Source organism: Monodon monoceros, unplaced genomic scaffold (genome assembly GCF_005190385.1).
Source record: "Monodon monoceros isolate NGI ecotype Baffin Bay Population unplaced genomic scaffold, NGI_Narwhal_1 Super_Scaffold_1, whole genome shotgun sequence".
NCBI classification, from domain to species: Eukaryota; Metazoa; Chordata; class Mammalia; order Artiodactyla; family Monodontidae; genus Monodon; species Monodon monoceros.
The window spans coordinates 80,880,187-80,905,787 of NW_021703765.1; the positions used below are offsets into that span (position 1 = coordinate 80,880,187).

The 25,601-nt window shown below is 45.6% G+C and overlaps 1 protein-coding gene across 2 annotated transcripts in view; it reads left to right on the forward strand.

Moving 5' to 3' along the window:
• Positions 1 to 3,171: 3,171 nt before the first annotated feature.
• The window catches only part of ATP6V0A2 (ATPase H+ transporting V0 subunit a2), a 36,336-nt gene continuing 13,906 nt past the window's right edge, over positions 3,172 to 25,601 (forward strand). The window contains exons 1-9 of one of the 2 annotated variants that reach the window (XM_029223914.1): positions 3,172 to 3,531; positions 8,833 to 8,911; positions 10,904 to 11,001; positions 13,014 to 13,151; positions 14,174 to 14,262; positions 15,442 to 15,568; positions 22,304 to 22,386; positions 23,875 to 23,968; positions 24,933 to 25,145. In XM_029223914.1, the coding sequence (XP_029079747.1) occupies positions 3,415 to 3,531; positions 8,833 to 8,911; positions 10,904 to 11,001; positions 13,014 to 13,151; positions 14,174 to 14,262; positions 15,442 to 15,568; positions 22,304 to 22,386; positions 23,875 to 23,968; positions 24,933 to 25,145 (1,038 nt within the window). In that variant the 5' untranslated portion in view covers positions 3,172 to 3,414. The remainder of the gene's footprint in view (positions 3,532 to 8,832; positions 8,912 to 10,903; positions 11,002 to 13,013; positions 13,152 to 14,173; positions 14,263 to 15,441; positions 15,569 to 22,303; positions 22,387 to 23,874; positions 23,969 to 24,932; positions 25,146 to 25,601) is intronic. The other variant, XM_029223923.1, reaches the window with a different exon arrangement.

Genomic DNA, 25,601 nt, shown 5'->3' on the forward strand with positions numbered 1-25,601 from the left:
AGAGGGTCAACCGAGTCAATAAACGTTATTAGGAACTTTAGTTTTTTCACAAATGATGAAAGTCATAGGAGTTTTGGTCCAAATGTTACTTGCACCATAGAGAGTCAGTCTTTTAATTTTTAATATATTTATGTTGATCCGGTTAGTTCCCACTGTTCCAAAGACAGGATTAAGAATGCATTAAAGCCTTTAAAAGTGTATATTAGTGCAAAAGTCTAAGAAAATGGATGAGGCAAGATGGGGGGGGCTGCAGGAGGGGGACATGACTAGGTAAGTAAACAGAACTAGGAGAGAACACAAGCCCCCGAGACAGTACACCAAAGACCTTGCATTTAGCAAAGGCAGGTCCCTCATGTAATGTTCAGTTTGCCAAAAAACCAAAATATGATTAGCTATAGGAATCATGGGGCCCATCGATTAAAAAACAAGCTGGCTTTCAAGGAAGGACAGTTTTTCCTAGTTGAGAGAAATTCCTCTTGGGGCCCCCTGGGGGACAGACAGTACGAGGCAGCCGGGGGAGGGAAGCAGGGAAGCAGAACGGACGTCTCCCACCACAGCCCAAGAGCGGCCACACGGCCACGTCCAGTGAGGTTTCTTTGTGGGCCAGATAAACGTAGTCATCGTTTCACATGGACTTTGTGCACCGTGGATAAACTGAATTTTGAAAAGCGGGTGTCTTCCGTCTCACTCTGCTTGATTGAATTTTGAGTGCCTCCTGACATCCCGATGCTACCTACGTTGTGTTGTTGCATTTTGTTTGTTTGTTTTTTCGGGGCCGCACCGTGCAGCTTGTGGGATCCTAGTTCCCCAACAAGGGATTGAACCCAGGCCCTCGGCAGTGAAAGTGCAGATTCCCAACCACTGGACCGCTAGGGAATTCCTGGCTGTTGCATCTTCGCTCAGCATTCTTGCCCAGAGGAGTTTCAAATCTTCCTTCCCCTCTAAATCTACAGATCTAGTTCTATTTTTTCCTAATTCATATTAAACATGTAACAAATGACATAAGAAATCCCTCCCCCCAAGTACCACTGTTTGTATCACACCGTGGAAACACTGGATTTCTCCCCCCTCTGCCTCTTTCTTTGATATGGATCTCTGTGGGTTGAGGTGATTACACCCACTAGGAGTTGAAATTGTCTTTTTTTGTCAAAGAAAACGAAATACCCAACTGACTCATTGCAGAGATTCAGAAAGTCTTTCTATGGCAGTTAGTATAACTAGCTCTGGAAAGTTAACTTAAAATTTCCAAATGACAGGTAATTTAGCCTGATTTTGTGGGCTTTGTTAGGGTGATTTTGTATGCAAGAAGGGAAAAACTCTGGCAGTAAAACGGGGTGGAGGGGGGGAGCATACTATATGGTTTTGCCTTTTCTAAGCTTATACATTCATATATGCATTTGGGAAGTATTTATTGAGTGGCTACTGTGCTGGGCACTGGAGATACCAAGACAGTGCCCCTCGTCCAGTGGAGCTGTTGACTGAAAAAAACAAAAAAACCTACAATCAAAGTTGAGAGTTTTATTTTCTTTTTTTTGCCGTACACGGGCCTCTCTCACTGTTGTGGCCTGTCCGGTTGCAGGCACAGGCTTCGGACGCGCAGGCTCAGCGGCCATGGCTCACAGGCCCAGCCACTCCACGGCATGTGGCATGTGGGATCTTCCCGGATCGGGGCACGAGCCCGTGTCCCCTGCATCGGCAGGCGGACTCGCAACCACTGCGCCACCAGGGAAGTCCCGAGAATTCTGTTTTATTCGGGGATCTTACTGAGGACTACAGCTCTGGAAGGCAGCCTCTCAGCTGAGGAGCTGTTTGGAAGAGGTAAAGCAAGAGCCAGGAGTTTCTGTTTAAAAAAAAAACAAGTAGTTGAACATCAAAAGATTACTGCTAATCATAAAAAAACAGTCATCACAAATTAAGGATTTTAGTGCTTTTCTATGTATGGGAAGATGCAAGAGTCTGGGGTCATGGAAATTTTTCCTTTGATATGCATCTTAACTATGTAGGGTCAGTATCCTGTTTCTCTCCATTCTGAATCCCCGCAGGGTGAACGACTGGGGGCAGCTGCAGTGGCTGAGGGCTTGATGGCTGCAACATCCTTTGTTTACTGAAATGGCAGGCAACTTGTTTTGTCCAGAGTTTACATTTCCAGTGGGAGAAAACCCGCAATAAAGGAAGATAATGTCAGACAGTGGTAGGTGCTATGAAGAAAATAAAACAGGACTGTGGTGGAGTGGAGTGGTAGGGCTACTCCCGCTACTGGTCAGGAACAGCCCCTCAGAGGCAGGGACATTTGAGCTGAGACTTGTAGGAGCTAATTTTGAGGTCCGGGAGAAGGGTATTCTAGGCAGAGACAGGGGAACGGTCAGCAAGTTCAAGTGCACCCACCTGGAAAGAGAAAGAAAGCAGGAGTAGGGGAGCAAAGGGAGCCCAGGGCAGGCAGGTGGAGACCAGGGCTTGTGGAAATCAGAGGCCAGACCCGGTGGGGTCTTGCTGGCCGTAGTGAGAAGTTTGGATTTTACTCCGAACGCGGTGGGAGAAGCCAGAGGATTTTCAGTAGGCTCACATCCCATTTTCGTCCTGCCAGAGATCTCTGTAGCTGCTGTGTGCAGGAGCGTATAAGGCAAGAGCAGCCTGGCATCAGACCCTGCTTTCTGGTCCGCACACAGGCCAGGACCCCAGAGAAAAGCCAGCGGCAGGAGCTAGCTGCAAACACCGCACAGGGTGTAACTCTGTTGATAGGAAATATCCTAACAGGCAGATCTATGGAGAAGAAGTTGTTTAGCGATTGCCCGGAGCCTGGGGACGGGAAGGGGATTGACTGCAGCCGAGCAGGAGGAATCCTTCTGGGGTTGATGGAAATATTCTAAAATTGATCGTGACGATGGCCGCACAACTTTGTAACTTTACTAAATATCACAAAATTGTATACTCCAGTCGGGTGAACTTTATGGCACGTAAACTCAGTAAAACTCCTTTTAAAAAGCTGTGAACAGCGGAGCGAGTGGCAGCTTTTGGTCGGAGTCCGGACAGGTTCCGTGACCCCCCGCAATGCCGCCGGGTTTGCGCCGTTTGGCTCCGCAGCCTGCGCCGCCGTCGTCCGCAACTCCGGGCGCCATTGGTCGGCCGGCGGGGTGGGTGGTGGTTGGGGGGGGCAAGAGCGCGGGGGGGGGCGGAACCGGAACCGGCTGTAGCCAGGGGGCGGGGCCTCGAGGGCGGCTCTGGCGGCGCCTGGAGCGGCGTCCGCGGCGGCGGGACCGGGGGTGGTTGGTGCAGACCGGAGTCCCATGGTGCGGGACTACGGCCAGGCCGCAGGAGAAGCCCGAGCTCTGGGCCGGCCCAGCTGACCGTGCGGGCCCGCGCGGCCCGGAGCCGTTGCCGCCCTTCGGGCCCCGCGGGGGCGCGGGCCGGCCAGCCATGGGGTCCCTGTTCCGGAGCGAGACCATGTGCCTGGCGCAGCTCTTCTTGCAGTCCGGCACGGCCTACGAGTGCCTCAGCGCCCTGGGCGAGAAGGGCCTGGTCCAGTTTCGAGACGTGAGTGTCGCCCGGGAGATGCGGGCCGCACCTGCCCGCGGAACTCCCGCATCGAGGCTTTCGCTCGGGCCTCCTTTCCGTGGGCGCCTGGGCGCCCATTTCCCATACGGAGAAGCTGAGGTCCACTTTCCGGCCAGAACCTCCGCAGAGCGGGGCCCGAGCCGAGGGTCGCCGAATGTTTGGTCCGCGGCCGCCCAGGCCGGGTTAGTTAGGAACGCTCCGCGTCGTCTTCGTCCACTCGGGTCGTGCCATCTGATGCTTCGGAGCACCGACTCTGGGCCAGGCACTGGGCTAAGCGGGAGAACAAATCTGATAAGGCCTCTTGGAGCCCTTCTGGGACTTACGGGGCAGGGGGAACGTGGGAAATATTAAGTAAATGAATACGTAAACAGGAATATGTTTGCTATACAGAAAATAAAACGGGGGGATGAGATAGTGCCTCAGTTGGGGGTGGTCAGAGAGGTCTCTCTGAGGAAGTGTTCTTGGGCTGAGACCTGAATGTGCAGGAGCCGGCGCTGGTTAGATGTGGGGGAACAAGGTCCCAGGTGGAGGGAACTGGAAGAGCCAGGAGCCTGAACTGGGAATGAATTTGGTGTAAGCTCCTGAGGGGCGGGATTTTTGTCGGTTTTGTTCACCGATACCTGATGATGTACGTAACACTGCCTAGGAAGGAGTTGGAGTGCAGTCAGAATTTGTTGAATGGGACCTGTCTTCCCAGCAAGTAGTAATAAACCCTTGTTTATATATCTGTTTATTTATTGTTTGTCTCCACCGTGGACTGTCAGCCCCCCCGGGGTGTGGGGTAATGGCCTTGCCTGCCTTGTTTATTCCTGATTCCTGAGTACAGTCCCTGACTTTGTGGGCACTAGTATGCCTTTGTGGAATGAATGAACAAGCTTTCATTGAGTGCTTGCTCTGTTGCAGACACTGAGTTTGGTGCTGGGGACTCAGGGGTGAGCAGGGTGGACAAAGTCCCTGTGTTTTTGTTGCTCACAATGTAGGAGAGACACACTGATTATGAACTGTGATAAGTGCCCTGAAGGAAAAGAGCAGTGTGAAAGGGAAATTATGAAGCAGGACCTTTGCTAATTGAACTGGAATTCACTTGGATGAACATTTTATTTCCTGGGACCCAGCTTTCATCTCCTCTGGTTTCCCTTCGTCTTTCTGAGGGCTCCTTAGTTTCAAGAGGGAACCACCCGTACCTAAGATCTGGTGTCGTTGATCCCTGGGTTGGCCTCACAAGGCAACTGCCAGGTCAGAGAGAAACTCCTGAGTGGGAGGCGAGGCTGCAGAGAAGGCCCAGCTCTTCCTGGTTCCTGGAGCCATTTGGGCTTCAGCACGCAGTGCCCACTTTGCTGGCAGGTGCTGCTGTGCTGAGCTGTGACTTAGTAGCACCCGAAAGATTCAGGAAACAGTTGTGAGAGAAATGGGCTTCCTTCTTTATAACAGGTAGATTTCTTCCATCCTGTTAGTACTCAGGCCAAGAGGCTTAAATCAAGCTTAAATCTTAGAGGTTTGAACAAACACCCTAATTACCGCAAAGATGCAAGTTTCATTGAGTGCCATTACATTAGGTAGTAGGGGACACTTGGGATTCTTTTAAACTGAAAATTGGGGAAAGAAAAAGAAAGTGCAGTTCATCTTTTTCCAGAAGTAAAATAAAGCTGCCGTGTTAAAGTGAGCTCTTCTTTGTGTGATGCTAGGTTTTCGGAGCTCAGGGTTGTGTGTGTGTGTGTGTCTGTCTGTCTTTGGGATGACTGTCAAGCAGCACCGGTGCTAGTGCAGAAAGCTCTGTCACCTGACACTTCTGCTCTTCTGGAATTTCTTCCTGACTTTGCGCTCACCAGGTGGGATCCCTGACGTCCGTCTTTTCTGATTTGCACAGGCTGGAGAGTTTCCGCCTTTCCTTTTAGTGATCCTTCTAAGGGAGAGGAGGCAGGGCAAGGGTTTCTGTAGTGATAGCCAAAGAGAAGACCTGGAAAAGAAAGGTTATTCAACTCACCAGTAGGACTCAGTGAAGGGCAAGTCCATCTCTCTTTTCTAAGGGTCTGGAATTTGAGGACAGCGTTCACCTTTTGTCCATTAGCTGCTGGAGTGGGAAGATGGGTGGCGTGGATACCAGTCACAACAGCACCAGGCAGCCTCTGCTGGTTTTTCTAGGTTAAATGTTAGTGTTAAAACGAATCTGCATTAAAATGTACTTCATAGGGCTTCCCTGGTGGCGCAGTGGATAAGAATCCGCCTGCCAGTGCAGGGGGCACAGGTTTGATCCGTGGTCTGGGAAGATCCCACATGCCGCGGAGCAGCTAAGCCCGTGCGCCACAACTACTGAGCCTGCACTCTAGAGCCTGCGAGCCACAACTACTGAGCCCGCGTGCTGCAATACTGAAGCCCGCGCGCTTAGAGCCTGTGCTCCGCAACAAGAGAAGCCACCGCAATGGGAAGCCCGCGCACCGTGACAAAGAGTAGCCCTGGCTCTCCACAACTAGAGAAAACCTGCATACAGCAACAAAGACCCGACACAGCCAAAAATAAATAAATAAATAAATAAATTAAAAAAAATGTACTTTATAGCGTTAGCCTGGAATTAAAGGTGCTGTTGCCTCCCTAAAAAGAAAATAGAAGCAAAACTTTATAAAAGAAACCGTGCAACAGAAAAAACCAGTTAACGTACTGTGTAAGATGGTGACGGTGGATGTCAGATCCAATCGTGTGTGTTGTTGCCACAGAAATTTGCCTCTTCGTGAAGATTCTATATGTGGAACCATAGTGTCCAATTTGAGTTAGTGTTTGATATTGACGAAAAAGACAGTGAAACTGAGAAGTCATGTCATTAATAGACAGCTTTTGATGGGTAGCTTCCTCTGCTCATTCTTAGTTCTATTGAGATAGATTGTGTCTGAATCATTAGGACTCGAAAGTGGTTACTACTTTGGATTAATATGACTTCCAGAAATGAATGCGAATGTGACAAACAAGTGAAATTCAAATTTTTATCTTTCTTCTGGTTAACTCTTTAAAAAAAATTTCCAAAAACTGAACAAGAACCAAGCCTTTGGGATAGACATTCTCAGGTTGTTCAAGCAGCTTCATGCCAAGCTGAAGCATGTTTCTAATTCTCCTTTTTGAGAGTGCCCAGTATAATGCTGCACGGAGTGAAGGTAAAATTCTTGCCCCAAATGCCTTTCAACATGAATGATTACTGTAATTTAAAAGATTGTGAAAGTAATATACGTCCATTGTGGGAAATTTGGGAAGCATGAGATACTAATTTCCATGATCCCATTACCTAGAAACAAACACTTTACCTTTTTGGTTCATATTGTCCAATCAAACATTATTTTTCTAATATTATTATTATTAATTTTTAAAAATAAATTTATTTATTTTTGGCTGCGTTGGGTCTTTGTTGCTGTGCGTGGGTTTCTCATTGCGGTGGCTTCTCTTGTTGCGGAGCATGGGCTCTAGGCGCGCGGGCTTCAGTAGCTGTGGCTCGGAGGCTCTAGGGCACAGGCTCAGTAGTTGTGGCGCACGGGCTTAGTTGCTCCGCAGCATGTGGGATCTTCCCGGACCGGGGCTTGAACCCGTGTCCCCTGCATTGGCAGGCGGATTCTTAATCACTGCGCCACCAGGGAATCCCTCTAGTAATATTTTAAAATGTATGTACATAGGTATTTTTAGATAATTGGAGCCACACTGATAATATCTTTAGTCTTTTTTCACACACAAATCATGCATGACTAATTTCCTCATTTTATTAAATATTGTTTTACAATTTTTTTATGGTTTTAAGCTTTATATGGTAAGATGTTTTTGTTTTAATAAATTTATTTATTTTTGGCTGCGTTGGGTCTTCGTTGCTGCGCACGGGCTTTCTCTAGTTGTGGCGAGCAGGGGCTACTCTTTGTTGCGGTGCGCGGGCTTCTTATCGCGGTGGCTTCTCTTGTTGCGGAGCACGGGCTCTAGGTGCGCAGGCTTCAGTAGTTGTGGCACAGGGGCTCAGTAGTTGTGGCTCGTGGGCTCTAGAACGCAGGCTCAGTAGTTGTGGCTCGTGGGTTTAGTTGCTCCGCTGCATGCGGGATCTTGCCGGACCAGGGCTCAAACCTGTGTCCCCTGCATTGGCAGGAGGATTCTTAACCACTGCGCCACCAGGGAAGTCCTGATAAGATGTTAAGTAAAGGGGAGAGTATATGGGAACAGTGAACTGTGGACCCATATTATAAACCAATGGTGGGACTTCCCTGGGCGTCCAGTGGTTAGGACTCGGCGCTTTCACTGCCGGGTCCGGGTTTGATCCCTGGTTGGGGAACTAAGATCTCAAAAGCCGTGTGGTCCAAAAAACCCCAAAAAAACCCCACCCATCAGACAAGATCATTTTGAAGCAAATCCCAGTTGTATAATTTCACTCATAAATATTTCAATAAGTATCTCTAAAAGGTAAGGACCCTAAAAAAATCATAACCACAATACCATTATCATACCTAAAAATTTTAATAATAATTTCTTAATATAATCAAATACCTCATCATTTAAAACATACTTTTTAATAAGTGCATAGTAATCAGTTATATTACTGAGCCATAATTTTTATCCAACTTTATTGATGTGTGTCATAAAATTCACCCGTTTCAAGCGTACAATTCGTTGGTTTTTAGAAAATTTTCTGAGTAGCATGTCCATTGCCACAATCCAGTTTTAGGCCGTCACATCATCCCAATAAGGTCCCTTATGCTCATTTACAGGTCATCCCCCTCCCTACCCCAAGACCCAGGCAATCACTAACCTACTTTCTGCCTCTAGGTTTTCCTTTCTTGGACATTTCATAGGAATGGAGTCACACAATATGTGGCCTTCTGTGTCTTTCATTCACATCATGTTTCTGAACATCCTCTGTGCTGTTGTTTTGTCGGTTTGTTCCTTTTCACTACTGAGTAGTGTTGCCCAGTGTGGATATAGACTGTGATTTCTTTAACCAGTTTTCCACTGTTAATTATTTTTTCTCTATCCCTGAGGTGGATGCTCTTTTAGATACATTTTGGTCCGTATCCATAGTTTGTTCCTTTAGGTTGAATTTCTTCACGGGATATTTCTGGGCCAGAGGATACTTTTCAGGCTTTTTTTTTTGGTTAACAGTTGCCAAATCGCTTTCCAGAAAAGATGTGTCAGTTTATACTCCTATTCAGTAGTATACAAGGATATGCTTCCCCCCAAACCCTTGACTATCATATTTTATTTATAAAATCAAGTTTATTTTTAAACTGTAGAAAATTCAAAGCAAAATTTTCATCTTTTTCTCAGCTGAACCAGAATGTAAGTTCTTTCCAAAGAAAATTTGTTGGTGAGGTGAAGAGGTGTGAAGAACTAGAGCGAATATTGGGTAAGTTTATTTTAATAACTTAAATAATTATTGTTATATAAGTAAACCTTGTTCACTTTAGAAAAATTAGAAAATCTAGACAAGTAGAAAGGAAAAAAGAAGTCGTCCATATTCTCACCATTCATGTATTCACTATTATGTAGGTTTATATATTTTTTTACTGTTCATCTATACAAGTAAGGATTTACATACATAATGGTCAGGTTATTTTGTTATTAGCTTTGTTTCTCATTTGATGGTACTTTCACATCTTTTCATGTCAATAAACAGATTGACTCATCATTGTTTATAATGGTTGCATAGTATTTTATGGTATTAATGTGCTATAATTTATTTAGCCAATCCCTTGTAATCTATTATAACTTAAAAACATTGTATACACATTAATAGATTACTTAAAATTATATCAGAGAACAGGGGAGGTAGGAAATGGCAGATACGTTGGTTATAATTTCCTTTTTTTCAGGGCTTCCTTTGCAGAGATCAGTGTTCTCTGACTGTTAACCATTAAAACTCAGCCGTAAAACCTTTAATGTCTTAGCCTAAAATAAAATAGTCTTTATCAATTCAAACCTTGAAATTCTGACTGAAATAGAGAGGGGGGGGAACGATGCCAGTAATTGTCTAAAGTACCAAATTTGTTTTTAGAGGGATGAACAGAAAAACCTGGGAGTGAGAGTGTTGAGGAGGGGAGAGAAGATGACTTTTGGAATGATTTCTAATAGCAGTTAATTATTGTGGATTTTATATTTTTTAATTGGGGATTTTTAAGATCGAAAGAAACCTGTTAGTCATCTGAAGTCTAGTCGTCTGCATATTGTTTGAGGTCCCAGTTATTTGTGTGGATCATGTAGGGCAGGGTGATACCACATCCCCATCCTTGCCATATATATAAGTCATTGGACAGGTCGTATATTTGGAATGAGTTTTCAAAGGCGGGGCAGGAGTGACAACACATTAGACGTGTCCAGGACTTCCTGTAGCTTAGACTATTTCAAAAAGAATGCAGACTTAAAAAGAAAATGAACTCTCAAGTAAATTTAGGTATAAAAAATAGGTTAAAAAAATTTACATCCATTTCCAGAAAGCTGTTAAACCCAGTGCTTCCTTTGCTATCTTATGGGTAAGACATCATCGCTTTTCTTCCTCCCTTCTCCCTTCCTCCTTCCCTTTCTCCCTTTCTTCCTTCCTTCCTTTCTTTCTTTCTCTTTTTCTTTCTCTCTCTCTCTTTCTAATAAAATAACTCGTTAACATTTCTCCAAAATATTATATCTGGTAATGACTTTACCGGGTATTATGACTTTTATCCTAAGGAAAAGAACGCTTCATGGAATTGAAAATGTAAACTAAAGAAATTAAGTTTTTTTTGGCTGGTTCATTATTAGTTTCATGAATCTAGTTTTTAATGTAAGTAGAGAAGGCAGTGTAAGTTGCTCTAAGTTAAAACATCACGGCTAACTGGGGACTCAGGAGAACCTGACTTTCTGTCTTGTGGTCTCCTCCTTATAGAGGAGACTGATAGAGGATGTGTTTTTCCTGATGGATGTGTATTTCCTCCTAATGGTGTCTGCAGGGAGGTTGCACTGATGTCTCTGGTGGGGACGATTATAGGTCCATCATTGGATTATTCCTGCACTTCCAAGTGTGTCCTTAACCTTCTGCTTCCTATACAGGTGCAGAGGCAACTGTGACTCCAAAGTTCTTTAACTAGAGTTTTAGAAATGAAGGACGTGGGGAATTTCAGAAAATGTGTATCCAGGTTATTGTTTGTTTTGTCACTGCACGCTGATCTCTCTAGGCAGCATTATTTTGCAGATCTTTGGAAACAAGGCTGCAAAAGGCATCCTATCAGTCAGTTGGGACAGGCAAGATTTTATGCATTTAGACATTAGTTTTTAGATGACCTGGGAAAGGTTGGGATGTAAAATGTTCTCACTGAAATGTCCTGTAGTAAGTTTTTGAGTCTAATTTGTTTAACTTTTATTTCCACAGCATATTTGGTGCAGGAAATTAATAGAGCTGATATTCCCCTCCCTGAGGGAGAGACCAGTCCTCCTGCACCACCCCTGAAACAAGTGCTCGAAATGCAGGTAACTGGTTTCTGAAGAAGCGGTTTTAGGTCACTGACCTCAGAGACTGCTTATTCACTTACTTTATATTGTCTTGTGCTTTTCTGCCTTTCTTCTCAAAACTGTGGAATGAAAAGCAAAAGACCGTATTATGGTTAATTCTCAGTAACAGGTTATCTGTGATAAATTTTAACTGGAATTCGGTTTTCTTTTAAAATGTAAGGCAGGGCTTCCCTGGTGGTGCAGTGGTTAAGAATCCACCTGCCAATGCAGGGGACACGGGTTCAAGCCCTGGTCCGGGAAGATCCCACATGCTGTGGAGCAACTAAGCCCTGCGCCACAACTACTGAGCCTGCGCTGTAGAGCGCGTGTGCCACAACTACTGAGTCTGTGCTCTAGAGCCTCCAAGCCACAGCTACTGAAGCCCGCGCGCCTAGGGCTTGTGCTGCACAACAAGAGAAGCCACCATGAGAAGCCTGCGCACAGCAACAAAGAGTAGCCCCCGCTTGCTGCAACTAGAGAAAGCCCGTGCCCAGCAACGAAGACCCAACGCAGCCAAAAATAAAAATAAATTTAAAAAAAAAAGAATATATTAGAAAAAAATAAAATGTAAGACAGGTGGTATTGAACAGAGACTAACAAGAGTTAGGTTGTGAGATCTGGGCTCATGTGATGTGACCTCCGGGCCTGTGCAGGCCTTAGCAAGCCTCTCCTGCGGCAAGTCACGGAGGCTTCAGGCCTGTGCCCTTCGCATTCTCCCCAGTTCACCCTGACCCTTCCCCCTCTAATTTTCAGAAGCTCGTGTGAAGGTGCCAGGTGGTTCCCCATGGGCAGCAAATGAGATTCCTTCTTCTGGAGTCCCCCACCACCGTGAGAGCACAGGCTTGTACACTGGCATCCCCCCTTTCCCCCCATGAATTATCTCCTGAGGTTTTGCTCTAGTCATCTGATAATTCATCACGCTGGGAAATAGACTAGAGCCCTTTACAGCTCTTCTAAAACAATTAGTACTGTATGATTAGGACCGTTCCATTGCTGGCTGCCCTGTTTGTTTTTCTGGGAAGATGTCATTTAACAGTTGGTATATGAATGGACTCTAGAGAGAACTGTGCAGTCAGATGAGAGCAGTCATCTGGTTTGGCCTGTTTGGTGTGTTGCTTTTGATGTAATTACAAATATAGTGATTACCGGCTGCTTATCGTTTATATAAGGCAGAACACAAGTACTGAATGTAGCGTGTCAGGTGATTTGTCTGAATACCGTGTGTTGTTTTACAGATTTCTGCTTCTATCATTTTAATACTTAAGGATTGTTAAGGGTGCTTGGTATATAACTAATTGTTAAAGAAGATTTGTTCTCAAGTATTTTTATGCTTAATTAATTGTGTTAAGTGAAGCTGCATAGAAACTCTTAAGCTAGAGACCAGGAATAATATGTTTGGGAAAGATTACCTAAAATTTTTCTGTGTTGCAAATAAAAGGAAATGTAGTCTTGAAAAAGGAAAACTCTTTGGTGTATTGGTAATGGATAAGCAGATGAAGGGAAACCAGAAGAAATGACAGGACCTGAGATTAGAGATTGGGTCCAGCCGTAGGGCACTCATAGTCATCACGGCATCTGTGCGCTTGTCGTCACAGGTACCTGGATTAACATGCAGCAGATGATGGACTTTAAAAACCTGTGCCTGGGCTTCCCTGGTGGCGCAGGGGTTGGGAGTCCGCCTGCCGATGCAGGGGACACGGGTTCGTGCCCCGGTCCGGGAAGATCCCACATGCCGCGGAGCGGCTGGGCCCGTGAGCCATGGCCGCTGAGCCCGCGCGTCCGGAGCCTGTGCTCCGCAACGGGAGAGGCCACAACAGTGAGAGGCCCGCATACCACAAAAAATAAATAAATAAATAAACCTGTGGCTGTTTTCATATCCCTATCAAACTCTCATACATTATGGCTTTTTAAAACCTCTACTAGTTCTGGGGTACTGTGAAAAGAGTATTAGAACCAGACTTGGAACTAACCCTGCTGCCGTTTCATTTCAGGAGCAGTTGCAGAAGCTGGAGGCTGAGCTGAGGGAGGTCACGAAGAACAAGGAGAGGCTGAGGAAGAACCTTCTGGAGCTGACCGAGTACACCCACGTGCTGCGAGTGAGCAAGGCCTTCGTCAGGCGCGACGTGCAGGTGCTGGCGATGCTCGGGAGGAAGTGCATTTCTTCCTTCCTTTCTTTTGGTTGCGCCACGCGGCACGCAGGTTCTTAGTTCCCTGACCAGGGATCAAACCCGTGCCCCCTGTAGTGGAAGCGCGGAGTCTTCACCACTGGGCCACCAGGGAAGTCCCAGAAGTATATTTCTTTTATAAAATTCTCGTTCCCGTAAAGTTTCGGGTTTTGTTATCAACTCCTGTAGAGGTGTTGCTTTTTAAAAGAGATAGAGGGACTTCCTCATTGGAAAAGATACTCCTTACTCAACAAGGAATAGCCCCCGCCCGCCTCAACTAGAGAAAGCCTGTGCACAGCAATGAAGACCCAACGCAGCTAAAAATTAAAAAAAAAAAAAAAAAGAGATACATTAAAAAAAAATGAGATACATTTTGATCTTACCTTTATCTTTCAGTTGGATTATATGACATTAAAAGAAGCTTTAAGCCTCTTCTTTGTTGGTTGGTTTTAAACATAACCACTTCCTATTCATGAAATGCTTTAGTTTGCAGTTGAAAAAATCTTACGATCATGAGAAAAAATTGAACACTGGAAGTCAAACTCTATAATTTAGTTTGTTTTTTTTCCTTCTCAAATTGCTGAGAGTAATGGAATTAAAAAAAAAAAATCTGTATGGGAATAAAGAACAGCCTATGCAGTAGTACAGTACTCAGCTGAGTATCAGAGAGGGGAGAAGTGTGTCCCTTATGAACTTTGTTTCACTTCCTGTAGCAGTGACCTCTGATACAGTTACTCTGTCTTGGATTAAGGCAATGACATAAATTATAACTATACTTTTAAGTAAATGTCTTCAACTAGCTTACAAATAAGAGACAGGGAAGTTATGCTCTTTATCTATCAGAGCTGAGTTACGTGTCTGAGTTACCTTGGGGCCTTGGCACCCAGATCTGAGTTCCCATGCCCTGCAAACTTGTTTGGAAACACAACTTGAGAATTAAAGTGTCACTTTCAGTGAGACACACTTGGTTTCATATCTCTTTGTAGTTTGAACCCACTTACGAAGAATTCCCTCCCTTGGAGAACGATTCTTTGTTGGACTACAGCTGTATGCAGAGGCTGGGAGCAAAACTGGGGTAAGTGACAACTGGCGGGTCGAGCTTTACACTGTCCTTCTTGTCAGTGGGAGACGAGCTGTGTTGAGTGGAAGCACGGCCACCATCTGAAAGCCTGTGGTGGAATGAAAGAAAGTGAATATTTAAGAAAACACTGTACTCCTGTATTTGTTGAGTTGAATCACTCAGCTGTATTGACTTTTTAGCTAAATACGATGGGAATTTCTTCTTTCGGTATAATGAGGTGGAAAGAAGGAATTTATGCCAGTTATGCCATTCTTCGTTACTCCATAGCCTAAAATAATTGGTCATTGAAGCGTCAAGTCCTGTTTTGTTTGGTGGAAACATAGGGGCTAAACTGAGTTGGTTAATTTATTAATCGTATTTTAAGGGTGTCTTTCTACTGTTCACTCTCTCTGTTTACTTGAACTAATGGTAACTTATTTCCTCACGTGATTTGTGATTTCTTTTTATTATGAACTGTTCCTCTATTCCTTATGTGTAGGAATTCAATGATGTTTAGTTTGAGGCTGTATTCTTTCAGAGAGAACTTATTTTTATGTATGTCAGGTACTTGGGAGCACTCTACCTACCTGGAATCATTTTACGTTAATTTCCCAGCTTGAGTTTCTTTGTTTTTCTGTTTGTTTTCTCTCTGCCTGATGCATCCTAACATGTGGTTGTAAATTCTCAAGTAACACTCTTCCCCTTCTCTCCAAAACCAAAGCTGAAATAAACAAGTTTGCTTGTAGGCTCCTTTGCAAGGTGGATTTTTTTCTAGTCCACCCATTCACTTAAGGTGTAGCCCTTTGTTGGGGGGCAAGAGTCCCAACTTTGTGGGGATTGGGGGTTCAGTTCCATCTCTTCACCTGATATCGACCCAGAGCCCATCTCCTGTCTCCCTTGCTGGCATTGAAACCCAAGGCCTTAAGATACTGGGTCAGTATAATACATCAGGGCACAGCTACGAGGTCCTGTTTTATTTTTGGAATCCAAGAATTTGTCGAAATTATGGGCTCAGCTCTACATTGAAGAGGACGTTTCAAAAATATTTTATGCAGCATTTCAGATATTTTGCAGTTGGAGGGCTTTGAGGATATCGCCAGCACTTGGGCAGGCGTGAAGGGCTTCGCCGCCCTCTTCATGCGGTTTGGTAATCCTCATTGCGCTTACTGGACCACAGCCTTTGGTGTCTCACAGATTTGTGTCTGGCCTCATTAACCAAGGGAAAGCTGAAGCATTCGGGAAAACGCTGTGGCGAGCCTGCAGAGGGCACAGCATCGTGACGCACGCAGAGCTGGAGGGGCCCCTGGAAGACCCTGAAACGGTGAGTGGGCACCCCTTCCCCGTTTAGCAGTGGCGGACTTTGTGCTGAAGCTGGAGGCACAGCGCAGAGCAGAGCACTTCAGTGAGCTGTCCACCACGTGCCTTGGCATCCTTGGATGCGTTTGGGGGGTAGTTCTTAACATGGAGGACTCTCTCCCACACCGCCATAGTATGCCTGGGATGTTGACGTGGATACGTCGCCACCCTCCCAGCCTCAGATCCTGTTTGGGTTTCACCAGCCGTCCCAACACTGTCTGTTTTTTTTTTTTTTTTTTTTTTTTGGCATTTATTTATTCATTTATTTATTTGCGGCTGCGCAGCACGCGGGATCCTAGTTCCCCGACCAGGAATGGAACCCGGGCCCCCTGCAGTGGAAGCTCGGAGTCCTAACCACTGGACTGCCAGGGAATTCCCACAATACTGTCTTTTATAGCAAAGGATCTAGTTTAGAATCAGGCCTTAGACTTAATTGTCATGTCTCTTTGGTCTCCTTCATTCTGGGATAATTTCTCAGTCTTACCTTGACCTTCGTGACCTGGACCTTTAAAAATTATTACAGACCAGTGGTTTTTATTTTGGTAGAATGCCGCTCTGTTTGGGTTTGTCTGATGTTTTCTCATGATTAGATTCAAGTTATGTGTCTTGGGCAGGAAGTGATGCTGCTTCCCATCACGGGTGCACAATTCCTTTGTCCCATTACTAGTGATGTTCACTTTGATCACTTGCTCAAGGTAGCAACTCCTAAGCTTCTCCACTGTGAATTTATTACTCCATTTCCTTTGTATTTAGTACATGTTTTGGGGGAGGTGCTTTGAAACTCTGTAAGTACTCAATTTCTCATCAGATTTTCAGTGCATTAATTTATTTCCTGTTTTATTCAATGAGTTATACTCTGTTACTGTAATTATTTTGATATTCACATGCTCTAGATTTGGCCATTGGAGCCCATTTAGCTGGCTTTTATCTTCTTTTTACATGTTCCCATCATTTTTTGAATGCTTCTTTGCTTTCCTGCATAACAAGATGTCCCGATTCATCTTGTAATTTCCCTCACGCAGCTCTGGAATCAGCCATTTCTCCAAGGAACCTGGTTCTCTTTAGTGGAGAACGGTAATTAGAAGCCAGGATGCGGTCTCCGGGTGTGCCCGTGGGGACTGAGGTGTCGCTGTTCCCAGCTCTGTCAGTGGACAGCTCTAGGACGCACACACGCACACGGCTCACACACACTCACAGCTTTATTTCTGTACCTGTGTGTATATATGAAAACTGTGAGTTTACATCCAATTCCAGTCCAACACCACAGGGTTCATTCTAAGTTGTTCTCTTTCTGTGTTTGTAACTCCTTTCTTCAGTGGTGGGAAACTTGGCTCCCATTATTGTTAATGTACTGATTTGATCAGTCCCCTTGTGTGTGACCAGTCTGCCCATTGATTTCCCATCTCTGCTGCCCCGCTCCTCTCTCTGCATGGAGCTCCGAGTTCCCCAGCCCCCAGCCCGGGTTGTCCCCTAGTGTGGACTGCAGGGCCTCCTCACTTTGCTTGGGCTCTGACTTTGCCCTGGGCCACTGTTGTCCTCCCCCCCCCCCCCAGGTCCATCCCCAATGCACATCTAAGGCTTCAGGAATGAATTATTCAGGAAGGGAAGCAGGGCAGCCAAAGCCATCATTACCTTTTAAAATAGCTGTGATTTTTTTTTTTTTTTAAAGACTTCACCATAAAAATAACTATTATATATTGGTCTAAGTGAGGATGAACTGGTCTACTAAGGGTAGGAAAGGAACTTGGGGATTCTCAATTTTGAGAAAAGCGTTCGTGTTTTCTTTCCTAGATTTGCCTCGGGATTTTTGGCTATAAGATTAATAGTTTTGACACCTAAAGGAGTTTGGCTGTGAAATAATTTTCATAAGGTTCAGCCTAAGTAAACCACACAGGTTGGAAAATCTAATCAGTCAAGCTGTTCGTTAACCATACACCTGTAATATTTTTTGTGGCTCCTGAAACTGCCAGTAGCAATATGTTGATTATCCTTCACCTGTGACCATTACACCTCTCTATGTAAAGGTGAAGATTAAAACTGTTCTGAAGTAGCATTTACATGTTCTTTGAGCTTTTTCTTTAATTAAAAGAACATATCCATCATTCTCATGCAGAGCATTTACTCTGTAAAAAAAATTTTTTTTCTATACAGTGTCTAAGCTCTTTTGTGCTGAGTTTTTACCGGATTTGTTAAAGGGCATTAAATGTCTGTGAAGAAATATGGAGACATGGTTAGAGATATATTTTTTTAAAAAAAAAATTCTTTACTTTTTTTTCACTTCTAATTTTTTTGTTGAAGTATAATTGGCAGATTTTCTCTTGAAACTACAACTCCTCCCTCCCCCATGATTACAAAGGAAATGCGTGCTCGTTATTAGAAAATTGGGAACAATATAGAAAACATGAAGAAGAAAATCAGTCACCTGTAATCCTCCTGCTTAGAGAGAGTCGCTATTTATGTTTCAGTGTGCGTTCTGTTAGTCCTTGTTCTGGGGAGGATATGAGATTTGATTTGGTAACTTTTACTCAGGTTCGAGGATTTATTTATAGTGTCATGTTTAATACCTTTTGGGTCGACCCCTTGAAGTCCTTACAGACCCCAGAGCATATTTCTAGCCATTTTCCCCTTTGTCAGTATCGTTTCTAGATGCTGACCAGTCTCTCTGTCAGAGCTGGGCTCAGGCAGTTTCATGTGGTTTTATGATTTGTATTTTTTATGTTGCATACATCGGTGTTCCATATGATGTCTTAGGTGGTTGTATTCCCTGACACAGTACTATTTTTAAAATTGTTAAGGAATCTTCAAATTCAGATGCACTATAAATACCATTTCTCTCTTCCCCCTGGGTATTTTCTTTCTTTTTTTTTTTTTAAACACTTTTTAGACATGAATATCCTAGTTTATTAGGTAAGAATTTCACAAACATTACTTTTTTTTTTTTTTAATTTTATTTTTTGGCTGCTTTGGGTCTTCATTACTGTGCACGGGCTTTCTCTAGTTGCAGCGAGCAGGGGCTCCTCTCCGTTGCGATGCGTGGGTTCCTCATTGCGGTGGCTTCTCTTGTTGTGGAGCACAGGCTGTAGGCACGCAGGCTTCAGTAGTTGTGGCACATGGGCTCAGTAGTTGTGGCTCGTGGGCTCTAGAGCGTGGGCTTAGTAGTTGTGGTGCACGGGCTTAGTTGCTCCGCGACATGTGGGATCTTCCCAGACCAGGGCTCGAACCCATGTCCCCTGCATTGGCAGGCGGATTCTTAACCACTGTGCCACCAGGGAAGTCCCCCCTGTGTAGTTTCTTCAATAGTTTATTTTGAAATAATTTCAGTTTACAGAAAAGTTGCCAGAAGAGAACAAAGTCTTCTGTCTCTTCACCCAGATTTCCCAATTATTAACATTTTGCCACATATACTCCACTCACTCTTTCTGCATATCTATCCCCATTTTCATTAGGCTCCTTCCAGACCTTCTGCGAGGAAGCCGTGGACATGTGTGTGTTGCCCCCTCATAACGACACTATTTTATATAACCACCGTACAACCCTCAAAATGAGAAAAATCAACACAGATGCAACACTTGGTCCAATACAAACATGCCACTCAAATTCCCCACAGTTTGCATTGTTTCCTTTCTGGTCCACTGCCCTGCCTGGGACTGTGCTTTGCATTCGGGGCAGGCGTCACATTCTGCAGGATGACCCTCCCTTGGGGTCCATTCTGTGCTTCCTCTTGACCAGGCTCGGATCATACGTTGCTGGTGGGAACACCACGGAGTCAATTATCTGGTCCTCTCAGCACCTCCCACCAGGAGGCACGTAATATCGGCCTGGTCATGTTGGTGTCGTCCAGGTTTCTCCACCTTCATGTCACCATCTTGCTCTATTTAATTGATCAGTAGCTGGTGAGGAGGTGTTCCTAGGTTACTGGGGGCTTGTTCCTCAGCAGACCTCTGCTCACCAGCCTCAGCCTCCACGATGACTCTCTTGAACCCATCACCTCTGTTGCGGTTGCCAGGTGGTTACTCTGTTCCCATCCTTCCTTCTGTACTTACTAGTTACCGTCCTGCAGGAGGCCGTGCTTTCCTTGCCCTCTCAGTCACTCGCTCATTCATCCACGGACTTAGGCATTCCTATTTATTTAATGACTTGTAATCTGTTACGATCCTTTTTATTATTTATTTAAAATTATTTATTTATTTTTGGCCACGCTGGGTCTTCGCTACTGTGCACGGGCTTTCCTCTAGTTGCAGCGAGTGGGGGATGCTCTCCGTTGCGGTGCACGGGCTTCTCATTGCAGTGGCTTCTCTTGTTGCAGAGCACGGGCTCTAGGCACGTGGGCTTCAGTGGCTGTGGCACGTGGGCTCAGTAGTTGTGGCTCACGGGCTCTAGAGTGCAGGCTCAGTAGTTGTGGCGCACGGGCTTAGTGGCTCCATGGCATGTGGGATCTTCCCGGACCAGGGCTCGAACCCGTGTCCCCTGCATTGGCAGGTGGATGCTTAACCACTGGCCACCAGGGAAGTCCCAGTCCTTTTTACTTTGATGCCCAAATTGTCCCTGATTTGGCCACTGGGAGTCCCTTCGTGCGTGTTCCCCTGGCCTTTGGCACGTCTGCGGCATTCACTGAGCAGCCCCTTCCTTCCTGGCACCACGGGATGGTCCCTGCCTCTGTCTGGAGTCAGCCATTCCTTCAAGGGCCGCTGGTTCCTTTTAGTAGAGGATGGAATTTAGAAACAAGGATCTGGGTGTTTGAGTTCTCATCATGTACTGGAGTGTCATTGCTTCTGGGCCCTTTCAGCAGTCAAAACATGGACACACACACACCCCCCACACACACACGCACAGAGCTGTATCCGCTTCTGCAGCCACCTGTGCACATTTATTATAAAACCGTTTGCTCACACTCTAACCTACGATTCTGGACGTCTCTTTTTCGGTGTTTTGCACTCTCTTCTGACAGCGAGAAATCTGGCCTCCCTCATCCTCAGTGTGGTTCATGAACTGTGCGATTCGCTTGCTTATCCCACGTAACCAGCCTCCCAGACACCTCAGCCATCTCCTCCGCCCGCCACCTCCCTGGCCTCCCCTTCCCGACCGCCCTGCATCCCTCCCTTCGGGACCCAAGTGCCTATGCTCTGCCTGAAGCTCCCCAACCTGTTCCCCATCCCCTCCGCCCCAGAGCTCAATTCTTGGATTGCTTCTCTCCTCTGTGCCCTTAGGGATCCCGTGTAACTTCATGGCTTTAAATACCATCCCTCGAATGTATACATCTGGCTTGGACCTCTCCCCTGAATACCAGACTTCTATTTAACTGGCTCCTCCATACCTTTGAAGTTTCTGGAAGACCTTTCCATGTGACACCTAAAACTGAACTGCCCATCTTCCCGCCCAGACCTGCCCGTCCAGGCTGGCCCGTCTCAGTAAGCGCCAGCTCAGCTCTTCTGTGCCCAGCATCCAGAATGATCCCTGTAAAACCATTCAGAGCGTCTCACCACCACACCCCCGTCCCGCCTCAAAGCCCTCCTGTGGCTTCCTCTTCACGGCGGCGTCCCATCTTGTCACCCCCTGGCCATTCCTCTTCAGCCAGGCTGGCCTGCTCGCTTCCCCTCGTCTTGCCTCTGCACAAGCTTTTCCTCGGGCTCAGGAGGCTCTTCCCCAGGATCCACGTGGCTCGCTCCCTCACCCCCTTCACTCCTCTAGGCCCAGATGTCCCCTTCTCAGGGAGGCCTTCCCTCCTCGCCTGATTTAAAAGCTCAACCCCCAGCCTCTTTGTCCCTGTCACCCCTCCCAGCTTTATTGTCTTTATCGCCCTCCTCTCCATTTGGCATATTATGAACTTTCCTAGTGTCCCTTGCTGCTAACTTGATATAAGCTTCCCTCCCCTCCCTTCCCTCCCAGGTCAGGGATTTTTGTCTGTTTTGTTCACTGCTGTATTCCTAGCACTGGGAACCAGTGCCTGGCAAATTGGCCAAAAACCTATTCAGTTCTATTTGTAGAATATTTGTAAATACAGTCAGTTCTCATTATTTGTAGTAGTTAACATTGTACAGTCTCCGTGAGAACTGAACCCTTGCTCTTAGGGGAAGCACAGGGTTAGGTTCCTGTGAGTCTCTGGTCATAACATTCTTATCAGCCAATCACTACATAACCTTGTTTTATTTAAAGACACCTTATTTAATATATACTGTTGATTCATTAACATTGAACTCACTGCCAACCGCACCATCACGCCTGTCTGAACAAAGCTTATGGGACACACGTAAGTGCATGTCACAGCCTTCATGTGCTCGGAAACACTAGACAGCTCTGAGGACCATTTTGAACAGTGAAATCACCAAAAAAAGCACAAAACTGTGAAAAACTTGGCGCTAAATAGATCACAAAAAGGATACTTGTTTATAGTATGAGCTGAAATAAGAAGGCAGAGGGTCACCTTGTTTGACCTCAGCAGGAATATGCACATTGGGTGACTCAAAATTTTTGTCGCTCTGCATGTCCACAAATGAATAAATGCTTGAGTATTGATTTGGGGGTTATGAATGATTTCTGGGGTGAATTTGCAATTATGGAATCTGCAGATAATGAGGATGGACAGTGTTTAGTGTTTGTTGAATGAATGAATGAATGAATGAACTAACTCTGACAGAGTGCGAGCTGCCAGAGTTTTCAAAGTTCTAGACAGAGAAGTAACAGTTATCTTTATTCTTTGTAGGGAGAAGTCATAAAATGGTATGTGTTTTTGATATCCTTTTGGGGAGAGCAGATTGGCCACAAGGTTAAGAAGATATGTGACTGGTAAGAAAAAGAAACATTTTATTCATTTATTTCTTTATCCTCAGTAACCTCTAGTTTTCTTAAAATATGTCTCTGAAGAGAAATACAGTGGTTACAAAGGCTGCTGAGTTTTGTTACATGATTTCTTTGCTGTAATACCATGTTTTAAAACATTTAATTTGTCATCTCTCTTGCCAGTGTAATACTTAAAATAATTTAAAAATAGACACCATGTTAAGAACATTCCCAGATTTGATTTTTTTCCCTTAGGAATGAAGGCTGGGGAAGGAATCCAGTTTTAATATTTGGTGCCTTTCTGTTGCTTTTAGCTACGCGTAGGCTTATCTGTCCTCATGGAGCATGGCTCATCCTTTCCCAGCCCTCTGCAGTTACCTTCTTTGCAGCCTGGGGAAGGGGGCCTGGCAGGTGGTGGAGAGTGTGGGCTCGGAGAGGCCTGCCTGCCAGACGAGATGGTACAAGTAAAAGGCTCCCGTACCGTGTAAGCCTTCGGTAAACGTGGAGCAGTATCACAGCAAGAATCGGTCTGTGGCTTAGTCTTGTCACCAGTGGGAAAACACGCAAAACCACATGAAAACTCAAAAGAATGGCCTTTTGTTTTCTTATACTCGGGGAACTTTTAGCTGTCCTTGCTTCTTGCTGGGGTAAGTAAGGGTGGGGTTCGGTTATTTCCTTCGGATTCAGTGTTCACCAGAGTTTGATACTCAGTCACTGGTGTTATGGAAAGTAACTTTAGGTGATACGTGGACTAGCCTATTCTTACTTAATTGGTATATATTTACTTTTTATGTAGATTAGAAAAACTATAGCCAGCACACAAACCTGTGACTTCACAGATATCATTGCTTAGGGTAAGGCTGGAGTAAGAACTTAATTTTAGTAGCCAGAGCTTAAAGAGGAGCATAAAGCATGGCATTAAAAACACTAAGGCAGCATGGGAGTCGCAGCAGCTGAGGGGGTGTGGCTGCAGCTGGGGGGGCGTGGCTCTGCCTCCCCTGCGTCCTGGTGTCACACGTGGCCCCGGAGGACGTTTACTGAAGCCCATGTCAGAGGCGATTGCTAGGCATCCAGAGCTTTCTCCTCCCCCAATTTTCTCTTTTTTTGTAAAAGGTAATTATTGTTGTATGTTCTTTGTCTTTGATTTATATTTTACACTTGTTTAATGATTTCCAGCCCAAGGGTGGTGGTGAATTTCAGAAAGTTGGAATTGGGAATGAGCTTTTGGGAATCATCGAGGGTAGGAATGGAATGTGGAGCCACGACAGAGTTCACTAAATCTGTGGAATTCTGTAGAAAATTTGTTGAGCGTCCGTGTGCAAGGCCTTACCGTGGCTGGGTGCCTGTGTCTGCACCTTTTTGTCCCAGAGGGCTGCTTGTATTCTGGTTTGGGAGGAAATACGCCCAGGCGGTAGACTGAATTTAGCTCTAGTTTTTGACCTAGCTTCTTGCAGTTCTGACAGCCGCGGCACTGTGTTGAATCCTGTCTTCTAGTTACCATTGCCACGTTTACCCCTACCCGAATACTGCCGAGGAGCGGAGAGAGATTCAGGAGGGCCTGAACACCCGGATTCAAGATCTGTATACTGTGAGTAAACCAGAAACTTGCCTCCTTATCCAAGGGTTTGTAAAACATTTACAAATCCATTTACTTTCTTTTTTAACGTGGAAAATTTTGGTTGTGGACAAATCAAGGTGTTTTAGGGAGTTTGGAATGGCACCTCCCTCCTCTTCGTGGGAGTTTTATTTTAGCAGGCTGTTAGAAACCTAGATGGTTTCTAAATGATGGGGCTTTAAAGAATAGTCTGGTCATCTTTGATCTGTCAGAGTGTAATTCTTTTTTTTTTTTTTTTTTTTGCGGTACGCGGGCCTCTCACTGTTGTGGCCTCTCCCGTTGCGGAGCACAGGCTCCGGACGCGCAGGCTCAGCGGCCATGGCTCACGGGCCCAGCCGCTCCACGGCATATGGGATCTTCCCGGACCGGGGCATGAACCCGTGTCCCCTGCATCGGCAGGCGGACTCTCAACCACTGCGCCACCAGGGAAGCCCCGGAGTGTAATTCTTGATCAGAGAGGACAAGCGAGCCCCATTTACAGTGCTGGCTCTAATTTTACCTGCACTATTTCAATTCCCATTTCTCCTTAGGTCAGCGAGGGCTCTTGGTAACAGAAAGCGGACTCTGACCCACTTGAGTGAAAGGGGATTTCTTGGCAGGATGGGATGGGATGGGAGTTGGTGGCTCATGGGTTTTGACAGGGAGCTGGGCCGAGGCTGGGAGTGGGTAAGACCTAGGCCCCCAGCTCTCTGGACCCAGCCAGGCCATCATGCCGCCACAGGGACCACGACTTATAACCATTTCCTGTGCCCTGGGGTCCTTTCTGGAAAGGCAGCTCCAGGGCCTGGAGGAGAAGGACGGAACTTCCTTAACTGTCCCCAGAGAGGCAGGTGCCTGGAATTGACCCCCCCCACCCATCACTGAGGAGAAAGTCCCTCAGAGGAGGTCAGGTGCCCAGTGGACACTCTGCTGAAAGTCCATGTTTGTCCTCACCCAGGTGCTTCACAAAACCGAGGATTACTTAAGGCAAGTGCTCTGTAAAGCCGCCGAGTCAGTCTACAGCCGTGTCATCCAGGTGAAGAAGATGAAAGCCATTTACCATATGCTGAACATGTGCAGCTTCGACGTGACCAACAAGTGCCTCATCGCCGAGGTCTGGTGTCCCGAGGCCGATCTGCATGAGCTGCGCCTTGCTCTGGAGGAGGGCTCGGTGAGGCGGCCCTCCCCTCTCTGCCAGCCCTTCCCCGCAGGAAGTAAGATAGAGGAGGAGAGGACACCGTGTTGACTCTTTTGAACTGAAATTATGGAGAGTTGGTCCCTCGAGGCTCTGTGTGCACATGCATTTTTTTTTAATTGATGTATGGTTGATTTACAATGTTTCAGGTGTGCAGCAAAGTGATTTGCACAGGCATTTTTAATTTGCTCTTTAGAGTAAGGAATTCAGTCTCATGGTTTAAAAGTCAAAAAAAAAAAAATTTAAAAATATAAAAGACCCAGTGAAGTGTCTTCCTCCTATCCAGAGCCTCATATGTCCAGTTCCTCTGCTCAAAGACAACCCTTGTTTTACTTCTCTTACGTTTTTGAGTTTCTTAATCATAGATAAGCAGATAGGAATATATAAAGGGAGAGAATTCCCTTCCTTCACAAAAGATTGTGTGCTATTCAT